Genomic DNA, 20,745 nt, shown 5'->3' with positions numbered 1-20,745 from the left:
TCCTGCGCACAACTCTATCCATAGTCCACGCCCTACAACCATACAACATTGTTGGAACCACTATTCCCTCAAACATACCCATTTTTGCTTTCCGAGATAATGTTCTCGACTTCCACACATTCTTCAAGGCTCCCAGAATTTTCGCCCTCTCCCCCACCCTATGATCCACTTCCGCTTCCATGGTTCCATCCGCTGCCAGATCCACTCCCAGATATCTAAAACACTTCACTTCCTCCAGTTTTTCTCCATTCAAACTCACCTCCCAATTGACTTGACCCTCAACCCTACTGTACCTAATAACCTTGCTCTTATTCACATTTACTCTTAACTTTCTTCTTTCACACACTTTACCAAACTCAGTCACCAGCTTCTGCAGTTTCTCACATGAATCAGCCACCAGCGCTGTATCATCAGCGAACAACGACTGACTCACTTCCCAAGCTCTCTCATCCCCAACAGACTTCATACTTGCCCCTCTTTCCAAAACTCTTGCATTCACCTCCCTAACAACCCCATCCATAAACAAATTAAACAACCATGGAGACATCACACACCCCTGCCGCAAACCTACATTCACTGAGAACCAATCACTTTCCTCTCTTCCTACATGTACACATGCCTTACATCCACGATAAAAACTTTTCACTGCTTCTAACAACTTGCCTCCCACACCATATATTCTTAATACCTTCCACAGAGCATCTCTATCAACTCTATCATATGCCTTCTCCAGATCCATAAATGCTACATACAAATCCATTTGCTTTTCTAAGTATTTCTCACATACATTCTTCAAAGCAAACACCTGATCCACACATCCTCTACCACTTCTGAAACCACACTGCTCTTCCCCAATCTGATGCTCTGTACATGCCTTCACCCTCTCAATCAATACCCTCCCACATAATTTGCCAGGAATACTCAACAAACTTATACCTCTGTAATTTGAGCACTCACTCTTATCCCCTTTGCCTTTGAACAATGGCATTATGCACGCATTCTGCCAATCCTCAAGCACCTCACCATGAGTCATACATACATTAAATAACCTTACCAACCAATCAACAATACAGTCACCCCCTTTTTTAATAAATTCCACTGCAATACCATCCAAACCTGCTGCCTTGCCGGCTTTCATCTTCCGCAAAGCTTTTACTACCTCTTCTCTGTTTACCAAATCATTTTCCCTAACCCTCGCACTTTGCACACCACCTCGACCAAAACACCCTATATCTGCCACTCTATCATCAAACACATTCAACAAACCTTCAAAATACACACTCCATCTCCTTCTCACATCACCACTACTTGTTATCACCTCCCCATTTGCGCCCTTCACTGAAGTTCCAATTTGCTCCCTTGTCTTACGCACTTTATTTACCTCCTTCCAGAACATCTTTTTATTCTCCCTAAAATTCAATGATACTCTCTCACCCCAACTCTCATATATATATATATATGTGTATATATATATATATATATATATATATATATATATATATATATATATATATATATATATATTTGGAGGTGGAAAGATGGAGTGAAAAAGATTTTGTGTGATCGGGGCCTGAACATGGAGGAGGGTTAAAGGAGGGCAAGGAATAGAGTGAATTGGAGCGATGTGGTATACCGGGGTTGACGTGCTGTCAGTGGATTGAATCAGGGCATATGAAGCGTCTGGGGTAAACCATAGAAAGCTGTGTAGGTATGTATATTTGCGTGTGTGGACGTATGTATATACATGTGTATGGGGGTGGGTTGGGCCATTTCTTTCGTCTGTTTCCTTGCGCTACCTCGCAAACGCGGGTGACAGCGACAATGCAAAAAAAAAAAAAACATATATATATATATATATATATATATATATATATATATATATATATATATATATATATATATATATATCAGATTGGGGAAGAGCAGTGTGGTTTCAGAAGTGGTAGAGGATGTGTGGATCAGGTGTTTGCTTTGAAGAATGTGTGTGAGAAATACTTAGAAAAGCAAATGGATTTGTATGTAGCATTTATGGATCTGGAGAAGGCATATGATAGAGTTGATAGAGATGCTCTGTGGAAGGTATTAAGAATATATGGTGTGGGAGGCAAGTTGTTAGAAGCAGTGAAAAGTTTTTATCGAGGATGTAAGGCATGTGTACGTGTAGGAAGAGAGGAAAGTGATTGGTTCTCAGTGAATGTAGGTTTGCGGCAGGGGTGTGTGATGTCTCCATGGTTGTTTAATTTGTTTATGGATGGGGTTGTTAGGGAGGTGAATGCAAGAGTTTTGGAAAGAGGGGCAAGTATGAAGTCTGTTGGGGATGAGAGAGCTTGGGAAGTGAGTCAGTTGTTGTTCGCTGATGATACAGCGCTGGTGGCTGATTCATGTGAGAAACTGCAGAAGCTGGTGACTGAGTTTGGTAAAGTGTGTGAAAGAAGAAAGTTAAGAGTAAATGTGAATAAGAGCAAGGTTATTAGGTACAGTAGGGTTGAGGGTCAAGTCAATTGGGAGGTGAGTTTGAATGGAGAAAAACTGGAGGAAGTGAAGTGTTTTAGATATCTGGGAGTGGATCTGGCAGCTGATGGAACCATGGAAGCGGAAGTGGATCATAGGGTGGGGGAGGGGGCGAAAATTCTGGGAGCCTTGAAGAATGTGTGGAAGTCGAGAACATTATCTCGGAAAGCAAAAATGGGTATGCTTGAAGGAATAGTGGTTCCAACAATGTTGTATGGTTGCGAAGCGTGAGCTATGGATAGAGTTGTGCGCAGGAGGATGGATGTGCTGGAAATGAGATGTTTGAGGACAATGTGTGGTGTGAGGTGGTTTGATCGAGTAAGTAACGTAAGGGTAAGAGAGATGTGTGGAAATAAAAAAGAGCGTGGTTGAGAGAGCAGAAGAGGGTGTTTTGAAATGGTTCGGGCACATGGAGAGAATGAGTGAGGAAAGATTGACCAAGAGAATATATGTGTCGGAGGTGGAGGGAACGAGGAGAAGAGGGAGACCAAATTGGAGGTGGAAAGATGGAGTGAAAAAGATTTTGTGTGATCAGGGCCTGAACATGCAGGAGGGTGAAAGGAGGGCAAGGAATAGAGTGAATTGGAGCGATGTGGTATACCGGGGTTGACGTGCTGTCAGTGGATTGAATCAAGGCATGTGAAGCGACTGGGGTAAACCATGGAAAGCTGTGTAGGTATGTATATTTGCGTGTGTGGACATATGTATATACATGTGTATGGGGGTGGGTTGGGCCATTTCTTTCGTCTGTTTCCTTGCGCTACCTCGCAAACGCGGGAGACAGCGACAAAGCAAAAAAAAAAAAATATATATATATATGTATATATATAGTGCCATTGTGCAAAGGCAAAGGGGATAAGAGTGAGTGCTCAAATTACAGAGGTATAAGTTTGTTGAGTATTCCTGGTAAATTATATGGGAGGGTATTGATTGAGAGGGTGAAGGCATGTACAGAGCATCAGATTGGGGAAGAGCAGTGTGGTTTCAGAAGTGGTAGAGGATGTGTGGATCAGGTCTTTGCTTTGAAGAATGTATGTGAGAAATACTTAGAAAAGCAAATGGATTTGTATGTAGCATTTATGGATCTGGAGAAGGCATATGATAGAGTTGATAGAGATGCTCTGTGGAAGGTATTAAAATATATGGTGTGGGAGGAAAGTTGTTAGAAGCAGTGAAAAGTTTTTATCGAGGATGTAAGGCATGTGTACGTGTAGGAAGAAAGGAAAGTGATTGGTTCTCAGTGAATGTAGGTTTGCGGCAGGGGTGTGTGATGTCTCCATGGTTGTTTAATTTGTTTATGGATGGGGTTGTTAGGGAGGTAAATGCAAGAGTTTTGGAAAGAGGGGCAAGTATGAAGTCTGTTGGGGATGAGAGACCTTGGGAAGTGAGTCAGTTGTTGTTCGCTGATGATACAGCGCTGGTGGCTGATTCATGTGAGAAACTGCAGAAGCTGGTGACTGAGTTTGGTAAAGTGTGTGGAAGAAGAAAGTTAAGAGTAAATGTGAATAAGAGCAAGGTTATTAGGTACAGTAGGGTTGAGGGTCAAGTCAATTGGGAGGTGAGCTTGAATGGAGAAAAACTGGAGGAAGTGAAGTGTTTTAGATATCTGGGAGTGGATCTGGCAGCGGATGGAACCATGGAAGCGGAAGTGGATCATAGGGTGGGGGAGGGGGCGAAAATTCTGGGGGCCTTGAAGAATGTGTGGAAGTCGAGAACATTATCTCGGAAAGCAAAAATGGGTATGTTTGAAGGAATAGTGGTTCCAACAATGTTGTATGGTTGCGAGGCGTGGGCTATGGATAGAGTTGTGCGCAGGAGGATGGATGTGCTGGAAATGAGATGTTTGAGGACAATGTGTGGTGTGAGGTGGTTTGATCGAGTGAGTAACGTAAGGGTAAGAGAGATGTGTGGAAATAAAAAGAGAGTGGTTGAGAGAGCAGAAGAGGGTGTTTTTGAAGTGGTTTGGGCATATGGAGAGAATAAGTGAGGAAAGATTGACCAAGAGGATATATGTGTCGGAGGTGGAGGGAACGAGGAGAAGAGGGAGACCAAATTGGAGGTGGAAAGATGGAGTGAAAAAGATTTTGTGTGATCGGGGCCTGAACATGCAGGAGGGTGAAAGGAGGGCAAGGAATAGAGTGAATTGGAGCGATGTGGTATACCGGGGTTGACGTGCTGTCAGTGGATTGAATCAAGGCATGTGAAGCGTCTGGGGTAAACCATGGAAAGCTGTGTAGGTATGTATATTTGCGTGTGTGGACGTATGTATATACATGTGTATGGGGGGGGGTTGGGCCATTTCTTTCGTCTGTTTCCTTGCGCTACCTCGCAAACGCGGGAGACAGCGACAAAGTATAATAATAATAAAATAAATCTATGGATCTGGAGAAGGCATATGAAAGAGTTGATAGAGATGCTCTGTGGAAGGTATTAAGAATATATGGTGTGGGAGGCAAGTTGTTAGAAGCAGTGAAAAGTTTTTATTGAGGATGTAAGGCATGTGTACGTGTAGGAAGAGAGGAAAGTGATTGGTTCTCAGTGAATGTAGGTTTGCGGCAGGGGTGTGTGATGTCTCCATGGTTGTTTAATTTGTTTATGGATGGGGTTGTTAGGGAGGTGAATGCAAGAGTTTTGGAAAGAGGGGCAAGTATGAAGTCTGTTGGGGATGAGAGACCTTGGGAAGTGAGTCAGTTGTTGTTCGCTGATGATACAGCGCTGGTGGCTGATTCATGTGAGAAACTGCAGAAGCTGGTGACTGAGTTTGGTAAAGTGTGTGAAAGAAGAAAGTTAAGAGTAAAGGTGAATAAGAGCAAGGTAATTAGGTACAGTAGGGTTGAGGGTCAAGTCAATTGGGAGGTAAGTTTGAATGGAGAAAAACTGGAGGAAGTAGAGTGTTTTAGATATCTGGGAGTGGATCTGGCAGCGGATGGAACCATGGAAGCGGAAGTGGATCATAGGGTGGGGGAGGGGGCGAAAATCCTGGGAGCCTTGAGGAATGTGTGGAAGTCGAGAACATTATCTCGGAAAGCAAAATTGGGTATGTTTGAAGGAATAGTAGTTCCAACAATGTTTTATGGTTGCGAGGCGTGGGCTATGGATAGAGTTGTGCGCAGTAGGATGGATGTGCTGGAAATGAGATGTTTGAGGATAATGTGTGGTGTGAGGTGGTTTGATCGAGTAAGTAACGTAAGGGTAAGAGAGATGTGTGGAAATAAAAAGAGCGTGGTTGAGAGAGCAGAAGAGGGTGTTTTGAAATGGTTTGGGCACATGGAGAGAATGAGTGAGGAAAGATTGACCAAGAGGATATATGTGTCGGAGGTGGAGGGAACGAGGAGAAGTGGGAGCCCAAATTGGAGGTGGAAAGATGGAGTGAAAAAGATTTTGTGTGATCGGGACCTGAACATGCAGGAGGGTGAAAGGAGGGCAAGGAATAGAGTGAATTGGATCGATGTGGTATACCGGGGTTGACGTGCTGTCAGTGGATTGAATCAGGGCATGTGAAGCGTCTGGGGTAAACCATGGAAAGCTGTGTAGGTATGTATATTTGCGTGTGTGGACGTATGTATATACATGTGTATGGGGGTGGGTTGGGCCATTTCTTTCGTCTGTTTCCTTGCGCTACCTCGCAAACGTGGGAGACAGCGGCAAAAAAAAAAAATATATATATATATATATATATATATATATATATATATATATATATATACTTTCTTACACTCTTATCACATACTCCTCCCACTCCTGTTTCAGGAGTAGTGCTACTCCTTCCTTTGGTCTTGTCCTCTCACTCACCCCTGATTTTACTCCCATGACATTCCCAAACCACTCTTCCCCTTTACCCTTGAGCTTCATTTCACTCAGAGCCAAAACATCCAGGTTCCTTTCCTCAAACATACTACCTATCTCTCCTTTTTTTTCAACTTGGTTACATCCACACACATTTAGACACCCCAATCTGAGCCTTCAAGGAGGATGAGCACTCTCCGCATGCCTCCTTCTTCTGTTTCCCCTTTTAAAAAGTTAAAATACAAGGAGGGGATGGTTTCTAGCCTCCCGATCCCGTCCCCTTAAGTCGCCTTCTACGACACGGGAGGGAAGTGTGGGAAGTATTCTTTCCCCCCTATCCCCAGGGATAGATTGATGTGGGTAAAACTGAAAGTTGATGGAGAGAGATGGGTGATTATTGGTGCATATGCACCTGGGCATGAGAAGAAAGATCATGAGAGGCAAGTCTTTTAGGAGCAGTTGAATGAGTGTGTTAGTGGTTTTGATGCACAAGACCGGGTTGTAGTGATGGGTGATTTGAATGCAAAGGTGGGTAATGTGGCGGAATGCGTGCATAGTGCCATTGTACAAAGGCAAAGGGGATAAGAGTGAGTGCTCAAATTACAGGGTATAAGTTTGTTGAGTATTCCTGGTAAATTATATGGGAGGGTATTGACTGAGAGGGTGAAGGCACGTACAGAGCATCAGACTGGGGAAGAGCAGTGTGGTTTCAGAAGTGGTAGAGGATGTGTGGATCAGGTGTTTGCTTTGAAGAATGTATGTGAGAAATACTTAGAAAAGCAAATGGATTTGTATGTAGCATTTATGGATCTGGAGAAGGCATATGATAGAGTTGATAGAGATGCTCTGTGGAAGGTATTAAGAATATATGGTGTGGGAGGCAAGTTGTTAGAAGCAGTGAAAAGTTTTTATCGAGGATGTAAGGCATGGGCCATTTCTTTCGTCTGTTTCCTTGTGCTACCTGGCAAACGCTGGAGACAGCGACAAAGGAAAAAAAAAATATATATATATATATATATATATATATATATATATATATCCCTGGGGATAGGGGAGAAAGAATACTTCCCACGTATTCCCTGCCTGTCGTAGGAGGCAACTAAAAGGAGAGGGAGCGGGGGGCTGGAAATCCTCCCATCTTGCTTTTCTTTTTAATTTTCCAAAAGAAGGAACAGAGAAGGGGGCCAGGTGAGGATATTCCCTCAAAGGCCCAGTCCTCTGTTCCTAATGCTACCTCACTGATGCGGGAAATGGCGAAAAGTTTTTTTTTTTTTTTTTTTTTTTTTTTTTTTTTTTTTTTTTTTTCAAAAGAAGGAACAGAGAATTGGGCCAGGTGAGGGTATTCCCTCAAAGGCCCAGTCCTCTGTTCTTAACGCTACCTCGCTAATGCGGGAAATGGCGAATAGTTTGAAAGAAAAAGAAAAAGAAATATATATATATATATATATATATATATATTATCAAAAAAAAAAAAATATATTATTTTGCTTTGTCGCTGTCTCCCGCATTTGCGAGGTAGCGCAAGGAAACAGACGAAAGAAATGGCCCAACCCACCCCCATACACATGTATATACATACGTCCACACACACAAATATACATACCTACACAGCTTTCCATGGTTTACCCCAGACGTTTCACATGCCCTGATTCAATCCACTGACAGCATATCCACCCCGGTAAACCACATCGATCCAATTCACTCTATTCCTTGCACGCCTTACACCATCCTGCATGTTCAGGCCCCAATCACACAAAATCTTTTTCACTCCATCTTTCCACCTCCAATTTGGTCTCCCACTTCTCCTCGTTCCCTCCACCTCCGACACATATATCCTCTTGGTCAATCTTTCCTCACTCATTCTCTCCATGTGCCCAAACCATTTCAAAACACCCTCTTCTGCTCTCTCAACCACGCTCTTTTTATTTCCACACATCTCTCTTACCCTTACGTTACTTACTCGATCAAACCACCTCACACCACACATTGTCCTCAAACATCTCATTTCCAGCACATCCATCCTCCTGCGCACAACTCTATCCATAGCCCACGCCTCGCAACCATACAACATTGTTGGAACCACTATTCCTTCAAACATACCCATTTTTGCTTTCCGAGATAATGTTCTCGACATCCACACATTCTTCAAGGCTCCCAGGATTTTCGCCCCCTCCCCCACCCTATGATCCACTTCCGCTTCCATGGTTCCATCCGCTGCCAGATCCACTCCCAGATATCTAAAACACTTTACTTCCTCCAGTTTTTCTCCATTCAAACTTACCTCCCAATTGACTTGACCCTCAACCCTACTGTACCTAATAACCTTGCTCTTATTCACATTTACTCTTAACTTTCTTCTTTCACACACTTTACCAAACTCAGTCACCAGCTTCTGCAGTTTCTCACATGAATCAGCCACCAGCGCTGTATCATCAGCGAACAACAACTGACTCACTTCCCAAGCTCTCTCATCCACAACAGACTTCATACTTGCCCCTCTTTCCAAAACTCTTGCATTCACCTCCCTAACAACTCCATCCATAAACAAATTAAACAACCATGGAGACATCACACACCCCTGCCGCAAACCTACATTCACTGAGAACCAATCACTTTCCTCTCTTCCTACACGTACACATGCCTTACATCCTCGATAAAAACTTTTCACTGCTTCTAACAACTTGCCTCCCACACCATATATTCTTAATACCTTCCACAGAGCATCTCTATCAACTCTATCATATGCCTTCTCCAGATCCATAAATGCTACATACAAATCCATTTGCTTTTCTAAGTATTTCTCACATACATTCTTCAAAGCAAACACCTGATCCACACATCCTCTACCACTTCTGAAACCACACTGCTCTTCCCCAATCTGATGCTCTGTACATGCCTTCAACCCTCTCAATCATATACCTCCCATATAATTTACCAGGAATACTCAACAGACTTATAAACCCCTTAATTTGAGCACTCACTCTTATCCCCTTTGCCTTTGTACAATGGCACTATGCACACATTCCCCAATCCTCAGGCCCCCCTAACCATGAGTCATACTACATTAAATAACCTTACCACCCAGTCAACCCAAAACTCCCCCCTTTTTAATAAACCCCTGCAATACCATCCAAAACCCGCTGCTTGCCGGGTTTCCCTTCCCCCAAAAATTTTATCCTCTCCCTGTTTTACCAAATCTTTTCCTAAACCCCCTTTACTTTTTTACCCACCCGCCAAAACACCCTAACTGCCACTCCAACCCAAACACATTCAAAAAACCCCCCAAAAACTGGGGGAGTCGATCTTACTTTGAGGCTAAGGTGAAGATTTGTTGGGGTTTTTTAAAAAAAAGGGAAGTTGGGGGGGGGTGGGAGAAATAAGTGAGTTGGGGAAGGAAATTGTTTAAGGAATACCCGAGAGACGTAAATCAGAAGGAAAAAAAGGGGCAAGGGTAGGGGATGGGGGGGAATGGGGGTTTTAGGGAACAGTGATGGATTGCGCAAAAGAGCCCCTGGCATGAGAAGAGGAGGGGGGTTTTATAGAAAGGGGAGTGAGTGGTGGATGAAAAAAGTAAGGTTTGTGAAAAAAGGGAAAAGGGGCTTTGGACGATTTTTGCAGGGAAAAAATGAAATTGAGGGGAGATGTAAAAAAAGAAAAAGACAGGAGGTCAAGAGAAAGGTGCGAGGTGAAAAAAAGGCAAAAAGAGGTTGGGGTGGAGTATCATTAAATCTTAGGGGAAAAAAAGATGTTCTGAAAAGGGGTAAAAAAAGTGGTAAGACAAGGGCAAATGGGGAAAATTTAGTGAAGGCGCAAATGGGGAGGGTAAAAAAATTTTATTATATAAATTTATTTATATAAAATTTAAAAAAATTTATATTTTTTTTTCTTTCTTTTAACTATTCGCCTTTTCCCCGGGTTTTGCAAATTTTTGGTTTTAGATTAAGAACAGGGACGGGGCCCTTTTTGGAGGGAATACCCACATGGCCAAATTCTCTGCCCTTTTTGGGGGAAAAATAAAAAAAAAAAAAAACGAGGGGGGAGGATTTCCAGCCCCCCCCCCCCCCCTTTTGGGTCCCCCTTTCTACACACGCGGGAAATTCGGGGGGAAAAGTATTTTTAAATCCCTTACCCCCTAGGGATATTTTATATATATTTATATTATAAATATTTTGTCTTTTTCCCTTTGCGCAAACCCTTCGAAAACCGAGGGAGGCGAAAAAGCAAAAAAAAATATATATTGTTTTATATGTGTATGTATGTTTTGTTATAAAATATATAAATTATTCAAAAAATTATGTGTGTGTGTGTGAAATATTGTAAAGGAAAGTTTTGTGGGGCCTCGATGGGGAAAGGAAGCTGTGGTTTTCGATGCATTATCCCTAACAGCAGAAATGTGGGGAAAAAGAATGTGGCCCTTTTTCTTTTCCCACGATACCCCCCGCGTAAAGGGGGGGGGGGGGGTTTTTCCTTTCATGGGTTTGGGGTGGCGCCCGGGGAAGGAAAAGAGGCAGCAAGTATGAATTTTAAACATGTGCAAAATTTTTATATTCTGTTTTGTATGTTAAAAAACCCGTTGAATGAAAAAGGTTTTGTTTATCTGTTTGTTTAGACGGGGGTATGTATAACATGTGTAAGTGGTGGTTTGGGCCCTTCTTTCGTCTGTTTCCCTTTGGGTACCTCGCCAAAACGGGAGACAGCACAAAGTATAAAAATAAAAAAAAAAAAATAAATATATTTTTTTTTTAAAACTATTCCCCTTTCCCGAATTTGCAAGGTAGCGTTAAAAAAGAGGACCCGGGCCTCTAGGGAATAACCTCACCCGGCACCCTTTTTTGTTTTTTCCCTTTTTTGGAAAATTAAAAAAAAAAAAAAAGAAGGGGGGATTTTTCCTCCCCCCCTCCCCCCCCATTTAAATCGCCTTCTATGACACGGAGGGGAATAGGGGGGAATACTTGGGGCGCTTTTCTCCCGCGTTTGCGGGTTTTTTGCCAAGGAAAAAAAAGAAAGAAATGGCCCCAAACCCCCCCCATTACAATGTTATTTCATACGTCCCAAAACGGGAAAATTAAAATACCTACAAGCTTTCCATGGTTTACCCCCGGGCTTCACATGCCCCGATTCAATCCACTGGGCCGCCGGGCAACCCCCCGGTTTTACCAAACGCTCCTTTTTTCCCTTTTTCCTTGCCCTCCTTTCACCCCTTTCCCGCTTTTTCAGGCCCCCATCACAAAAATTTTTTTTACTCCATCTTTTCCCCTCCAATTTGGTCCCCCTCTTCTCCTTGGGTCCCTCCCCTCCGCAATATATCCCCTTTTGGGGGAAATTTTTTTCCCCTCATCCTCTCCTGTGCCCAAAAACCCCTTCACCCTCTTCTGCTCTCTCAACCACGCTCTTTTTATTTCCACACATCTCTCTTACCCTTACGTTACTTACTCGATCAAACCACCTCACACCACACATTGTCCTCAAACATCTAATTTCCAGCACATCCATCCTCCTGCGCACAACTCTATCCATAGCCCACGCCTTGCAACCATACAACATTGTTGGAATCACTATTCCTTCAAACATACCCATTTTTGCTTTCCGAGATAATGTTCTCGACATCCACACATTCTTCAAGGCTCCCAGGATTTTCGCCCCCTCCCCCACCCTATGATCCACTTCCACTTCCATGGTTCCATCCGCTGCCAGATCCACTCCCAGATATCTAAAACACTTTACTTCCTCCAGTTTTTCTCCATTCAAACTTACCTCCCAATTGACTTGACCCTCAACCCTACTGTACCTAATAACCTTGCTCTTATTCACATTTACTCTTAAGTTTCTTCTTTCACACACTTTACCAAACTCAGTCACCAGCTTCTGCAGTTTCTCACATGAATCAGCCACCAGCGCTGTATCATTAGCGAACAACAACTGACTCACTTCCCAAGCTCTCTCATCCACAACAGACTTCATACTTGCCCCTCTTTCCAAAACTCTTGCATTCACCTCCCTAACAACTCCATCCATAAACAAATTAAACAACCATGGAGACATCACACACCCCTGCCGCAAACCTACACTCACTGAGAACCAATCACTTTCCTCTCTTCCTACATGTACACATGCCTTACATCCTCGATAAAAACTTTTCACTGCTTCTAACAACTTGCCTCCCACACCATATATTCTTAATACCTTCCACAGAGCATCTCTATCAACTCTATCATATGCCTTCTCCAGATCCATAAATGCTACATACAAATCCATTTGCTTTTCTAAGTATTTCTCACATACATTCTTCAAAGCAAAGACCTGATCCACACATCCTCTACCACTTCTGAAACCACACTGCTCTTCCCCAATCTGATGCTCTGTACATGCCTTCACCCTCTCAATCAATATCCTCCCATATAATTTACCAGGAATACTCAACAGACTTATACCTCTGTAATTTGAGCACTCACTCTTATCCCCTTTGCCTTTGTACAATGGCACTATGCACACATTCCGCCAATCCTCAGGCACCTCACCATGAGTCATACATACATTAAATAACCTTACCAACCAGTCAACAATACAGTCACCCCCTTTTTTAATAAATTCCACTGCAATACCATCCAAACCTGCTGCCTTGCCGGCTTTCATCTTCCGCAAAGCTTTTACTACCTCTCCTCTGTTTACCAAATCATTTTCCCTAACCCTCTCACTTTGCACACCACCTCGACCAAAACACCCTATATCTGCCACTCTATCATCAAACACATTCAACAAACCTTCAAAATACTGGAGGGATGTCTGATCATTATCTTGTGGAGGCTAAGGTGAAGATTTGTATGGGTTTTCAGAAAAGAAGAGTGAATGTTGGGGTGAAGAGGGTGGTGAGAGTAAGTGAGCTTGGGAAGGAGACTTGTGTGAGGAAGTACCAGGAGAGACTGAGTACAGAATGGAAAAAGGTGAGAACAATGGAAGTAAGGGGAGTGGGGGAGGAATGGGATGCATTTAGGGAATCAGTGATGGATTGCGCAAAAGATGCTTGTGGCATGAGAAGAGTGAGAGGTGGGTTGATTAGAAAGGGTAGTGAGTGGTGGGATGAAGAAGTAAGAGTATTAGTGAAAGAGAAGAGAGAGGCATTTGGACGATTTTTGCAGGGAAAAAATGAAACTGAGTGGGAGATGTATAAAAGAAAGAGACAGGAGGTCAAGAGAAAGGTGCAAGAGGTGAAAAAAAGGGCAAATGAGAGTTGGGGTGAGAGAGTATCATTAAATTTTAGGGAGAATAAAAAGATGTTCTGGAAGGAGGTAAATAAAGTGCGTAAGACAAGGGAGCAAATGGGAACTTCAGTGAAGGGCGCAAATGGGGAGGTGATAACTATATGTGTATATATATATATATATATTCTTTCTTTCTTTTAAACTATTCGCCATTTCCCGCGTTAGCGAGGTAGCATTAAGAACAGAGGACTGGGCCTTTGAGGGAATACCCTCACCTGGCCCAATTCTCTGTTCCTTCTTTTGGAAAATAAAAAAAAAAAAAAAAAACGAGAGGGGAGGATTTCCAGCCCCCCGCTCCCTCCCCTTTTAGTCGCCTTCTACGACACGCAGGGAATACGTGGGAAGTATTCTTAATCCCCTATCCCTAGGGATATATATATATATATATATATATATATATATTTTCGTCTGTTTCCTTGCGCTACCTCGCAAACGAGGGAGGCGATAAAGCAAAAAAAAATATATATATGTATATATGTGTATGTATGTGTGTATATATATATATATATATATATATATATATATATATATGAGTGTGTGTGTATATATATGTATATGGAAAGTTTTGTGGGGCCTCGATGTGGAAAGGAAGCTGTGGTTTCGATGCATTATACATAACAGCTAGACAATGTGCGAACGAATGTGGCCTTTGTCTTTTCCTAGCGATACCTCTCGCGTATGCGGGGGGAGGGGGTTGTCATTTCATGTGTGGTGGGGTGGCGACGGGAATGAATAGAGGCAGCAAGTATGAATTGTGTACATGTGCATATTTGTATATGTCTGTGTTTGTATGTATATGGACACGTTGAAATGTATAGGTATGTATATCTGTGTGTGTTGACGTGTATGTATATACATGTGTATGTGGGTGGTTTGGGCCATTCTTTCGTCTGTTTCCTTGCGCTACCTCGCCAACGCGGGAGACAGCGACAAAGTATAATAAATATAAAATATAAATAAATAAATATATTTTTTTCTTTCAAACTATTTCCCATTTCCCGCATTAGCAAGGTAGCGTTAAGAACAGAGGACTGGGCCTCTGAGGGAATATCCTCACCTGGCACCCTTCTCTGTTCCTTCTTTTGGAAAATTAAAAAAAAACAAGAGGGGAGGATTTCCAGTCCCCCGCTCCCTCCCATTTTAGTCGCCTTCTATGACACGCAGGGAATACGTGGGAAGTACTTTGTCGCTGTCTCCCGCGTTTGCGAGGTAGCGCAAGGAAAAAACGAAAGAAATGGCCCAACCCCCCCCATACACATGTATATACATACGTCCACACACGCAAATATACATACCTACACAGCTTTCCATGGTTTACCCCAGACGCTTCACATGCCCTGATTCAATCCACTGACAGCACGTCAACCCCGGTATACCACATCGCTCCAATTCACTCTATTCCTTGCCCTCCTTTCACCCTCCTGCATGTTCAGGCCCCGATCACACAAAATCTTTTTCACTCCATCATTCCACCTCCAATTTGGTCTCCCTCTTCTCCTTGCTCCCTCCACCTCCGACACATATATCCTCTTGGTCAATCTTTCCTCACTCATCCTCTCCATGTGCCCAAACCACTTCACCCTCTTCTGCTCTCTCAACCACGCTATTTTTATTTCCACACATCTCTCTCACCCTTACATTACTTACTCGATCAAACCACCTCACACCACACATTGTCCTCAAACATCTCATTTCCAGCACATCCATCCTCCTGCGCACAACTCTATCCATAGCCCACGCCTCGCAACCATACAACATTGTTGGAACCACTATTCCTTCAAACATACCCATTTTTGCTTTCCGAGATAATGTTCTCGACTTCCACACATTCTTCAAGGCTCCCAGAATTTTCGCCCCCTCCCCCACCCTATGATCCACTTCCGCTTCCATGGTTCCATCCACTGCCAGATCCACTCCCAGATATCTAAAACACTTTACTTCCTCCAGTTTTTCTCCATTCAAACTTACCTCCCAATTGACTTGACCCTCAACCCTCCTGTACCTAATAACCTTGATCTTATTCACATTTACTCTTAACTTTCTTCTCTCACACACTTTACCAAACTCAGTCACCAGCTTCTGCAGTTTCTCACATGAATCAGCCACCAGCGCAGTATCATCAGCAAACAACAACTGACTTACTTCCCAAGCTCTCTCATCCCCAACAGACTTCATACTTGCCCCTCTTTCCAAAACTCATGCATTCACCTCCCTAACAACCCCATCCATAAACAAATTAAACAACCATGGAGACATCACACACCCCTGCCGCAAACCTACACTCACTGAGAACCAATCACTTTCCTCTCTTCCTACACGTACACATGCCTTACATCCTCGATAAAAACTTTTCACTGCTTCTAACAACTTGCCTCCCATACCATATATTCTTAATACCTTCCACAGAGCATCTCTATCAACTCTATCATATGCCTTCTCCAGATCCATAAATGCTACATACAAATCCATTTGCTTTTCTAAGTATTTCTCACATACATTCTTCAAAGCAAACACCTGATCCACACATCCTCTACCACTTCTGAAACCACACTGCTCTTCCCCAATCTGATGCTCTGTACATGCCTTCACCCTCTCAATCAATACCCTCCCATATAATTTACCAGGAATACTCAACAAACTTATACCTCCGTAATTTGAGCACTCACTCTTATCCCCTTTGCCTTTGTACAATGGCACTATGCACACATTCCGCCAATCCTCAGGCACCTCACCATGAGTCATACATACATTAAATAACCTTACCAACCAGTCAATAATACAGTCACCCCCTCTTTTAATAAATTCCACAGCAATACCATCCAAACCTGCTGCCTTGCCAGCTTTCATCTTCTGCAAAGCTTTTACTACCTCTTCTCTGTTTACCAAATCATTTTCCCTAACCCTCTCACTTTCCACACCACCTCGACCAAAACACCCTATATCTGCCACTCTATCATCAAACACATTCAACAAACCTTCAAAATACTCACTCCATCTCCTTCTCACATTACCACTACTTGTTATCACCTCCCCAATTGCACCCTTCACTGAAGTTACCATTTGCTCCCTTGTCTTACGCACTTATATATATATATATATATATATATATATATATATATATATATATATATATATATATATATATATTTTTTTGCTTTGTCGCTGTCTCCCGCGTTTGCGAGGTAGCGCAAGGAAACAGACGAAAGAAATGGCCCAACCCCCCCCCCTACACATGTATATACATACGTCCACACACGCAAATATACATACCTACACAGCTTTCCATGGTTTACCCCAGACGCTTCACATGCCTTGATTCAATCCACTGACAGCACGTCAACCCCGGTATACCACATCGCTCCAATTCACTCTATTCCTTGCCCTCCTTTCACCCTCCTGCATGTTCAGGCCCCGATCACACAAAATCTTTTTCACTCCATCTTTCCACCTCCAATTTGGTCTCCCTCTTCTCCTCGTTCCCTCCACCTCCGACACATATATCCTCTTGGTCAATCTTTCCTCACTCATTCTCTCCATGTGACCAAACCATTTCAAAACACCCTCTTCTGCTCTCTCAACCACGCTCTTTTTATTTCCACACATCTCTCTTACCCTTACGTTACTTACTCGATCAAACCACCTCACACCACACATTGTCCTCAAACATCTCATTTCCAGCACATCCATCCTCCTGCGCACAACTCTATCCATAGTCCACGCCTCGCAACCATACAACATTGTTGGAACCACTATTCCTTCAAACATACCCATTTTTGCTTTCCGAGATAATGTTCTCGACTTCCACACATTCTTCAAGGCTCCCAGAATTTTCGCCCCCTCCCCCACCCTATGATCCACTTCCGCTTCCATGTTTCCATCCGCTGCCAGATCCACTCCCAGATATCTAAAACACTTCACTTCCTCCAGTTTTTCTCAATTCAAACTCACCTTCTTACTATACTTAACCGACGTCTCCTATGTCAGCAAAGTAGCGCAAGGAAACAGATGAGGATTGGACCAACCCACCCACACACATATACATACACATATGTTCACATGTACATATCCATACTTGCTGCCTTCATCCATTCCTGTCACCACCCCACTACACACAAAATAGCATTTCCGTGTTGGCAAGGTAGCAAGAGGAACAGATGAAGAATTGGCCTTATTTGTTCACATCCACTCTCTAGCTGTTATGTGCAATGCATTGAAACCAGCAACACATTCACTGACAGGCCCCAAAGACCTTGCAATGGTTTTCTCCGACTGCTTCATGTCCCTAGGTTTTGCCCACTGACAGCACATCATCCCCTGGATACCATAAATGCTCCAATTCAATCTATCCCTTGCATGGGTCATATTCGCCTGCATGTTCAGGCCCCAAGCCTTCTTCCTTGATTCCCCCTTTCTCTTTTTCCCTTTACTTTGAATATGTATACTCCTTAGTCAACATTTCCTCACTCTCCCTCCATATGTCCAAACTATTCAAGCACACCCACTTCAGCTCTCTTGGACTTAACCATCTTACAAGCACACTTCTCTCTTACCCTTACATTTCTTACTTCATCAACCCTCCTCACACCACACATTTTTCTTGAACATTTCATTTTCAACAAACTCATCCTATTCTTTGCATCTGTGTCTAAGGTCTATGCCTCACAACCATACAGAACTGGTGGGAATACTATACCATCAACTATATTCATCTCTGCCCTTCAAGACAATGACCTCTCTTTGCACATACACCTCCAATGCACCCAAGTCCTTTGCCAATTCACCTAACCTATGGTTCACTTCAGCCCCCACAATCCATTTGCTGCCAACTTCACTCTCAGATATCTAAAGCACTGAAATGTTCCGAGGAAGGTGTTGCAAAATACCTAAAGAGGGAGGAAAGCTACAAGAAGCAATGAAGAGTTATTATCAAGAGAGTACGGCATATGTACGAGTAGAAAGAGAGGAGGCGAGTAATTCCAGGTGAAGGTGGGTGTGTGGCAAAGGTGTATGATGTCAATATGGCTGTTTAATTTGTTTAAGGATGAGATGGCAGCTTTCAACCAAATGTAAGTTTCTGCTAAAGCACTTCTTATAAAAGTATACCTTCTAATAATTAGTCACTTACTATCTGCAATAAATTTGATGACAAAAAAAGCATACAATATGTATACATGGTTGATAAATAATTAAATGTGGAGTCTTCTCACATACAAGAGATCACGCCTTCTTTTAGGAAGACTTATCAAAAACAGTTATGTACTCCAATTCAAATCATGAAACAGTAGGTGATCCGTTTGATAAAATCCACACTGTTAGCTTCTTGTTTTGCAGTTTATTACACAAATACACCAAATACATCAACAAATTCTTTCAATTGTCTGGGCTTGCTATAAAAACTACCATCACTGCACATTTCACATGCACTTTATTATTCTATTTTCTAATATTCACCCATATGCATTCCACATAGCTTTGCTTGATTTCCTGTTAAATCAGATTCTTTTCAAGTTCAGTTTTATTTGGGGATCATGTATACTTTTTAAAATTCCAAGTGTACTTCAATTTTTTCTCTCATACCTGGGCTCCTTTAACTAAATTGAGTTTTCTAGATTATACTAAGATAATGCTAAATGAAAATAGAAACCTTCAAATCTTGAGCAATGTGATAAATTGAAATATTTCTCTTTCAGAAGGAAAGAATTCTAATTAAAAGAAAATTGTCAGGAACAATGTCCATGGTACAAAGAAGGTCGCCAACCCACTAAATAACTGGCGTGGGTTAATTGACCCATACGATTTGATCTTTCCCCAAATATTGATCATCCAACAAAAACTGACAAAGCCTGGTAATTTTTTGTTGTATCATACTTCAAAAATGAATCTGATACAATTAAAATACATATATAAATTACCCAAATGGTCAATAATAATTATGAAAATGAAAGAAAGGATTAATTTTCTACACACAGATCCAAGTGGGTTCACCCCTCAGTCGTGTCAATTCATATTACATTACTCAACTTTCTAATCCATGAACTTGAATGAAACCAAATGAATGAGTTCATAATATATACAAAATGAACTTTAATGATTTGAGAGACAGAAGGGCAAAGGCTAAACTAGCGCAGTTCAATGGATGGTTGATGGGTTGGGTTCATACATTCTTTTAGTATTTCTGTCATACATTACCTGAGTTATCTAGTAAAGTATCATCCCAATTCAACATCTTTAATCACTTAACTATTCAAATAATCAATAGTGAACAATCCAATATTCCCACTATTAAACTAAAAGTTATTTAAAGTTCGGTGGCCTAAGTTTAATCATCACTACTGGTTTAACTGATGGAGGTTTGTTTCTAATGGTTACATATGGCTTATTACTGCCTCAAAGGCTTAAAAAATGTTGATCCCTCTGTATTATATGTTGTAATAATACTAAAGTGGATACCATGAAACAGATGTAAATGTATATGCATCACATGTAAATAAAAAAGAAAAAACAATGTATGAGGTATTACCAATAAACTACTGAAATTACAGTCACTGATTAGAGACAGAAGGGAAAAATGAATTAAATTATACATCTCAGGTAGATAGAACTAAAAAATTCTTTTGTTTGCTGGATCAGACCTAATGCTTCATCATGTGATACCGCAATGTTGCTTTATGAGAAGCACGGAAAGAGCATAGAGAACATGAGTAAGGCTTCTCACCCGTATGAATTCGAATGTGACTAGTAAGAGAACTTTTAGTACTAGAACGAAACAGGCAATGTGGACAAGTATATGGTTTCTCTCCAGTGTGAATACGAACATGTTGTCTCATGTTATCTTTTGAGGCAGCACTATAACCACAGTAATGACATATATATGGCTTCTCGCCAGTATGGGTGCGTATGTGCTTAGGTAAATGGTCTTTCCTGCCTGTGGAATATGAACAGTAGGGACACCGATGCAACTTCATGCTGGCGCCTCTCCCAGTTTTCTTCGAACCATCATTGTTCAGTCCCACCTGTCGGAACGCCTCTCTTTAATTAATTTTGCCATTACATTTATAAGTTCCAAATTAATTTTGTATTCATCATGTACTACAACACAAGCATCCATTACGTATAGGATTCGAAGAATAATAAACAATACTTCAGTTACTTAGAGCAAAAATATACTACCCAAACCAGAAACAAGCAA

General features: G+C 42.0%; 1 protein-coding gene across 16 annotated transcripts in view; it reads right to left on the bottom strand.

Moving 5' to 3' along the window:
- Positions 1 to 20,745, bottom strand: part of LOC139755976 (uncharacterized) — a 734,338-nt gene that overhangs the window by 380,675 nt on the left and 332,918 nt on the right. Inside the window, exon 6 of one of the 16 annotated variants that reach the window (XM_071674830.1) lies at positions 17,051 to 20,569. The exons of the other annotated variants lie outside the window; for them this stretch is intronic. Within the exon in view, the coding sequence (XP_071530931.1) occupies positions 20,189 to 20,569 (381 nt within the window). The 3' untranslated portion in view covers positions 17,051 to 20,188. Of the gene's footprint in view, positions 1 to 17,050; positions 20,570 to 20,745 lie in introns of those variants that run through there. 16 annotated transcript variants of the gene reach the window in all.

Source organism: Panulirus ornatus, chromosome 20 (assembly GCF_036320965.1).
Source record: "Panulirus ornatus isolate Po-2019 chromosome 20, ASM3632096v1, whole genome shotgun sequence".
NCBI lineage: Eukaryota > Metazoa > Arthropoda > Malacostraca > Decapoda > Palinuridae > Panulirus > Panulirus ornatus.
This window is presented reverse-complemented; position numbering and strand designations above follow the sequence as displayed.